The sequence below is a fragment of the Phoenix dactylifera genome, chromosome 6, assembly GCF_009389715.1.
Source record: "Phoenix dactylifera cultivar Barhee BC4 chromosome 6, palm_55x_up_171113_PBpolish2nd_filt_p, whole genome shotgun sequence".
In the NCBI taxonomy this organism is placed as follows: domain Eukaryota; kingdom Viridiplantae; phylum Streptophyta; class Magnoliopsida; order Arecales; family Arecaceae; genus Phoenix; species Phoenix dactylifera.
Window position 1 is genome coordinate 14,875,469 of NC_052397.1, and position 7,439 is coordinate 14,882,907.

General features: G+C 39.5%; 1 protein-coding gene across 1 annotated transcript; it reads right to left on the minus strand.

Moving 5' to 3' along the window:
* Positions 1-3,068: 3,068 nt before the first annotated feature.
* LOC103709248 (40S ribosomal protein S19) lies at positions 3,069-7,020 on the minus strand. The gene is made up of 4 exons (XM_008794504.4): positions 6,844-7,020; positions 3,986-4,076; positions 3,673-3,856; positions 3,069-3,525 (listed from the first exon to the last, which is right to left on the minus strand). The coding sequence occupies exons 1-4, from the start codon at positions 6,925-6,927 to the stop codon at positions 3,453-3,455; spliced, it is 432 nt and encodes a 143-aa protein (XP_008792726.2). The 5' UTR covers positions 6,928-7,020; the 3' UTR covers positions 3,069-3,452.
* Positions 7,021-7,439: the final 419 nt, after the last annotated feature.

Below are 7,439 nucleotides of genomic sequence, written 5' to 3' on the forward strand. Positions count from 1 at the left end.
TTATAACTTCCAACGTTTCGCCTTTTTGAATTAGAAGCACCGCATAAATCCGCGCACTGCAGCGAACGCGCTCCGTCCTCTCGTGGGCCCCAGTGTCACATCAATCCGCCACCGTCGGTAGATTAGTGGACGGTCATCATCGTCTCCTGGGAAAAAGGACGTTGAGACGGCTGGAATCGTGTGATCTCAGACTCCACTGATCGGACGGTTTGGTAGCTGCCGACAGAGTTCCCTTCTGACTGGAATCTTTGACTGCAAGGATACCTGAACGAGACGTGGCTTCCCTTGCTTAAATGGTTCCAGCGGACACAGCAAGATGGGAAAAGTGGGCCAATTAGAATCTCTGGTCGGTTGGGTTGCGGCTTCGCTGGGCCAGGTGTAATCAGACACGTGTGCAGTGATGCATGACCGTATCTTGTTCAACTTAAATTTGGAGTCCATCAATTGGACCACCTTGATTTCGAAATCCAAGCAAGTAAAAGAGGAATGGGAGAGGGACTCAAAGAGAAGAAAAATTATTAGAAGGTCCAGATCCACCATGGATTTAGCATGAAATCAATTTATATGATAATTTAAATAATTTCATTCTAAATTTACAATGTAGCTGTTTCACTTAATAATTTCTCTAGATAGACAAACAAGCTCCACTATCTTTCAATCAAACCACCTTGCATGATTTTATGAGGTAAGCCAAGCAAGTAAAGGAGAAATAAGAGACTCATATAGGCTCAATTATAAATTGATTTATTGTGCTCGTAATAAGTTGTCATACATATGCCAGCCTCTTATGGTTTTCGTTACCGAGATCTCTTTTCTATTTTTTCAGAAAAAATTTTGGTAATCAGCTCTCATGCTGCAAACAGTCAAATCTGAACTTTATCGCGCTTCTTTCCTCATGGACAGGAAGCATACTAGGCGGAATGGAATGCAACTTTCCTCATAAACTGCACCCTCAATACATATGAGATAAGAACAAATTATAGGATGGAGTGGAAGTTGCATCTAGGTGCATTACATGAGGTTGCTCCTTATTTATTGGCCCATATACATCATTGCAAAGAAAATTGCAATTGCAATGAGTTTTCAATCTATATAAGCTTTATATATGAAGAGTCGCTAAATTATTCCTATGCCAAAGTGATCAAAAAAAGTTGGAAGAGTCGCTTAGTTCCCTTCTCTTGATGACTATTTTTTTAAAATCACAGCCAATTTTTGGTCCCAAAGTAAATAGATTCTTTCTAAATGATGTTTAAATTCAAAATTACTCTCTTTATCTTTTTTTTTTTATCATCTATAATATAATATCTGCGAGTCATCTAGCATAAGCCATGCCCCAATATAGCAATTATATGCATTCTTCAAATAACCTTCCTCCTCCTCCTCCTCCTCTGAAAGAGATTCATAAATAATAGGGTTTTTTTTGTTTTTTTTGTTTTTTGGGTTCAAATTCTAATGAAAGCAAGATTTGAACTGGATCATAGTATAACTATTGGTGACTTTACAACTTGGAAAGCAGGTGCCTTCTTACTTCAAATTTTACTTGATCATTTATTAAATATTGCTTTATTTTATTTCTATGCATTTTAAACAACCAATATTGTAATTTTAGCCTTCTCCCGGAAAAAACTACTCTTGGGCCTAGAATGAGTTTAATAATAACAAAGTCTTTTAAATCAACACCAGTGCTCATGGAACATCCACTTTATGAATTCCAAGGCATCATGCTTCATTAATCATATCCCCCAAGTATTGATGCCTATTACTTTAAATTCAGCTGCATGAAATTTCCAATCTCACCCAAAAATGTGAGATTTTTTGGGCTGAATCAATCAAATGAATGGATTTGACCTAGACAAGACCCGGTTCAGGACGGCCCCGTCCGATCTGGCAAGTAGGATTTGTTTTGGGTTTGGACGAAATCCACGATAGCATCCGGCGCCCATTCTAAAGAAGCCAACCCAATCCAACGGCTACACGAGGAAAATAGCATTTCAAAAATTTTCCCCATCGGCCCCCTAAAAAAAACTAGCCGTTACCAGGAGCGTCCAAGCCCAACCTTGATAAGTTGTGGGGAAAAATTTTAGATGTCAAGATTGCGATATACATATGTTTCAATTTGATGATCATCTGATTCTGTTCATGGCTAAAAATACTTTTCCTTTTTAAAATTTTAGTTCAAATTATTACAGGACATGGAATATTATAGTGTAATAATCCTCTAATTGTTCTGAAAAAAACCTGCATACCATTTGAGAGGTCCTTTTTTTTTCCTTAATCTTTTTATTTACTGTACACAGAAATAAAATTGCAGGGAAACATTTTAGTTGCCGAGACTGCGATATAAATATGTTTCAATTTGATGATCATCTGCTGCTGTTCATGGCTAATAATACTTTTCCTTTTCTAAATTTTAGTTCAAATTATTACAGGACATGGATTATTATAGTGTAATAATCCTCTAATTGTTCTGAAGAAAACCTGCATACCATTTGAGAAGTCCTTTTTTTTCCTAAATCTTTTTTATTTACTGTACATAGATATAAAATTGCAGGGAAATATTTTAGATGTCGAGACTGCGATATAAATATGTTTCAATTTGATGATCATCTGATTCTGTTCATGGCTAATAATACTTTTCCTTTTCATCAACTTTAGTATCTGATGTTGGGAAGATGATGAAGGATGCTGCCACCAGACAACAATTTCCCTAGAATGTCACATGACTCCTGGAAGGCCAGTCACAAAGTCTAGGATGAAGAAGGGCCACAGCAATCTGGTGAGAATTTTCATACAGCTTCAAGACACATGGAAGACTGGAGCGAACTCCATCTAAATTTGATCGATGGTAACCAGAAGCATATTTACCACCTGCACCACCAAGCTTCATTGTTTCATGGATCCAAATCAGTTCTCATGAAGTGAGAGAGAAAACGTCAAGTCCGGTGCATATTTAACTAAATTTCAGGTTTCCTCAGAGAGATCTCAGGTTGGTAAAAGAGAATGACAGTCATATCATATGCACATACAAGTAACCCGAAGTGAACAGCTAAAATTAGAACGCAACTTCATGGCCCAAGCATCAAAAACTTAATTCACTAGCAGACTTTCGGAAAATTGTTTAAACATCACGTAAGTACGAGGCGCAATCAGTCACTTGAGCTTTGACAGAATTTGGCATGCATTACCAGCTCAACAATGGTGATGTTCAAATTTTTGAGCACCATTACTAACAAATCAGACCATGGATCAAAGTGAGTTTTACTAGAAAACAATGAAAAGGATTACAGAGAATAACGCAACTGGCCCATAAGAGTTTCCAATGCTAACATAAAAAAGGTTTTAACAAACCACCTGCATCACTGAATAGGGAAATGCTATAAGCAAAACTGCCAAAGACCATAACCAAAGATCTCTTCATTGAAGACAGGGACCAGAACCGCAGCAGCAACTCATCAAGGTACAAGGACAATCCGGCCTGCTACTTGATCTAGATCACGTTGCCCCTGGGAAGTTATTTTCCTCCCACTGAAACATAATAAGAGAACATCTTGAGCAACTATGCATAATCCAAAAGGTAAGTAGTCTGCAGAGAGTAATTTGCTAAACCATGAAAAACCAATTATCTCACTCAACATTAAAAGAGGAAAAAAATAAAATGCAGATAGCACTCACCCTCTCAGATCAATTTCAATAATGTTCATGTTCTGCAGTTGTTGCAAGATGTTGCGAGCTATTGCACCACTGCTCTTGCAAAAATGTGGTGGACGGGATCCATTTCTCTGGCGCCCTCCGTAAATTTTTTGGAAACCACCAACACCAATACCCTGTCTCAGATAGATCTTTCTTGCCATGGAAGCTGCAAAACCAATTGAACGAACATCACTTTTGAAATGCTGGATGGAGTAATGACCACTTCCTTCAGAGTACATCAATGGGATAATACTCAAAATGAATGAATGATAATAATCATGTGAAGGCTCATTACCAGCTCTGATGTAGTACCAATCAGGGTCATAAGGAGCAAGCTCCTTGAACCTCCCAGTCTTCACAATATCTGTCCAGTGAGGAAGTTCCATCTATTCACAGAACGAAAAGTTGATCATTAAAAATAATAAGAAAAGGTGGTGAACTAACCACTGAATGCAAGTCAAAGCTACTATAGGAAGTTCATTGTTGTTTCTGTCTATGCTGTAGCTAATGTACAAATGCCTCTACAGAGCACACTGTCATGCAACTTTTTCCAGTTCCAATCGAAATCCCTTCGACAAATGTTTTCGCATAGCTACATATTGGTTGACATTATGTGTATTCTGCATCTAAGAATATAAATACATGTGGAAAGGCATAAGGGGGCTAAATTATTAAAAAACACAAAAAAAAGGTAGTCCTTGGTATGACAAAGGAACAATTTATAAAACCAACCCCAAACATATAAGCATGTCAGAGAGAATACAAGTATGCTCCCCCGCCACCCCGCGCAAAACAAAAAAGAAAGAAAAAAGAAAATTTTCTTTCATAAGTGGGTATGAAAAATCTTAGTTACAGTCAAAAAACTGCTCAGCATATTCTAATAAGAACTAAGATCCAAGAGATATCAGTAACGTCTTGTCCAAATACATGTAAAAATGCAACACACAAGTCAACCTCAGGGTAGACCTAAGCAACTCAAACTTGGCTAGTAAATGGGGGAGCAGGGTAGAGCTTTTGAACCAATAGGTTGGGCCAGGCTCAAGTTTCTAGACCTGATAAAAATTTTGGGCCAGGTCAGGTTTCCTCAAAATTGACTTGGCTAACCTGACCTTGACTAGTCAGTAAAACATTATTAGAACATTGAATATAGTCAACATTCATATATTATTTCCTTTGCTGTCAATATGTGTGTTGTTTGTACATATTAACCTAAGAATTTAGACCTAAATTCTAATCTAGTCACAAAGCAGCAAACCATCCGAGCTGCTCGTGAGCAGCTCGGCGTCGACTCGACACCAGCTCAGTTCAAGCTTGACGCAATCAAAAAGCGATCCAAGCTCAAACAAGTTTTGCAGCTCGGCTTATAAACAAGCCAAGCTTGAACAGGGATGAGTTCAAGAATTAACGGAAAGCTGAGCCCAGCACGTTAAAAGCTTGGCTCAGGGCTTACACGACTGGAGTTCAAACCTAGCTTAGAGCTCAGGCCAAGCTTGAGCAGTTCACTTATTAACCTAGCTGAGCCTGAGCGTCCTGGTACTTGGCTCAGCTTGTTTGTACCCCTGTCTAATCAGGAGAAGGTATCCTGGTCTTCTCCCCCTTTCCCCCTCTCCCTCAAATCAAAGCTTGTCAAAGCAACCCCACACACGAGACAGTGATTTAAAGAGAATACCATTACCTCATCCCTTAGCTCCTCCCTTCTCCTTTCCCCCCTCCTAGGGCACCGACACCAACATAGCCACCCAGACCACACACCTCCCCCCTGCCTCATCAAGCACCACCAATTGCACCACCTTACTGAACAGACCACACCACAAGGTTAGAACTTTTCCATGGGCCAACTCCCTTCTTCCTCCCTCCCTCCATCCCTACATCATTCCCACTTTCAATCCTGCTTTTGGCCCCTCTCAACTCCTCTCCCAGGCCCACCCCCCAAACTTTAAAACCCCATGTCAACTGAGAAGTCCATGATAGTCCCCCATTAACCCAAAGACACATAATAGGCAAAAACTTCAAGTTCACACCAATCTAATTCTAATCGACTTTCATCACTCATGCATATTTGGCACCACCCAACACCTGTTGTAGTTTCACACTAAGGATTCTTCAAAAGAGGATAAACTTGTCCATAATGACAGGGAGCTAACACCATAAATAAAGCATTAGACAAAAGTCTTTAAGTCAATGAACAACCAATCAATAATCAACTCTCTCTCTCTCTCTCTCTCCCCTCCATTCCCTCTCGCGCTTCCATCAAAAGAGACTAAAGACCCTGAACAGAAATTGCTGAGGGACTTGAACAGCAGTATAGCACCTTAAGGTCATGAGGCCTGAAGGCATTTTCACTATACTACAGTATTACAAGCCGCTTATGCACGACTAGAATTGGAGTAGCAGAATCAGAAAAAAGAAAACAGCCAATCTGCGAAATAGTAATTTGGACTATGTATCTGCAACTTTCCGAGATCACATTCTCCGTGAATAGCCTCTAAACTTTCCAAAATGTGTGCCACTCTACGAAACAAGCTGAAGGCATGATAATATGCTCCTACGTAAACATTGTGTGCATATTTAAATATTATCGTCACCAAAAATTCGAGGTTACTCTGGCGGTGTGCCTTTGAACTCAGATCCACCAACCCGAGTGGAACTCAAAACCAAAACTGCCAAAAATACCTATTTGAGAGAGAGAGAGAGAGAGAGAGAGAGAGAGAGAGAGAGAGAGAGAGAGAGTACCCACTGTATCAGGTCCACTTTGATGATTTTGGATTGAGATAACCATTGTTCTGTTACTTGTTAGCAAATAACATATTTAAATAAACTGGAACTAGAGAATGGTTCTAAAATTTTAGTAAACTTGAATCTCCATAAATAAGTCGAAAGTGAATAAAAAAATATGCATCTCCATGAACGAACTGAATGAAATCCAAAATAAATGACAAAAATGACATCAAAAGAACAGAAATTCACAGAGAACGAAAGCCCGTCTAGGACAATAATAACTGATCGAATCCAGGGAAAAAAACGAAATAAAACTACCTCGGAAAGAGCATAGATGCATTAAATCTCCCTTTTAGAGAGAAAAAAACGATTGTTTCGGTCCGTGAAGAGATGTAGATTGGAAAATTGGGAGAGAGCGAAGGAGAGAAATCGAACCTTTCCGGATCTCTTGAGGTGGGCGGCATACGCCTTCACGAAATCGTGAGGCGAGACGTCCTTCACGGTCCTGGCCGTCTCCATGGCTGAAGCTGTAAGGGAGATACCAGAGCTAGGGTTAGGGTTTCGAACGAGCCGGTTTTATAAACCATGGGTTGGGTCCTTGGGAGGTGCTCCGTCCATCGAGGATTAGATCGCACGGTCGTGATGCAGTTTTTTTTTTTAATCCTATATATTATGCAGCTCTGGTATAATATACCCATCAGCGTCAGAATTAAAAAAATTTATACCAATGAAGGCTGTAAACGGGCCGGGCTGGGCCACGCCTTTATCTGGGCCCGTCACGAAACTTTTTTTGCCGAGCTAGGCTGTGGCTCGAAATTTTTGAAAAATCTAGGCTCGAGCTTGACTGGAGTCTAGATCCGAATCCAACCCAAAACCTAATTAGGCTCTGACAAAATCTAGGGACACCATTAACATCAAATATTAACAAAAATAATCAAAATAGACACAAGTTTATAATGCATATAATCATGAGAAATTACAAGAGAAAAAAAGAAAAAAAAAGAAGGCATCAAGAACTATATAGAACTCTC

What these genes read in the sequence shown, in the direction of transcription:
- LOC103709248 (XM_008794504.4), bottom strand. Translation starts at nt 6,927, where the DNA reads ATGGAGACGGCCAGGACCGTGAAGGACGTCTCGCCTCACGATTTCGTG. An exon ending in ACCTCAAGAGATCCGGAAAG is followed by an intron (nt 4,077 to 6,843) that starts GTTCGATTTCTC and finishes TTCTGTGAATAG; the next exon opens with ATGGAACTTCCTCACTGGAC. An exon ending in TTGGTACTACATCAGAGCTG is followed by an intron (nt 3,857 to 3,985) that starts GTAATGAGCCTT and finishes TTGGTTTTGCAG; the next exon opens with CTTCCATGGCAAGAAAGATC.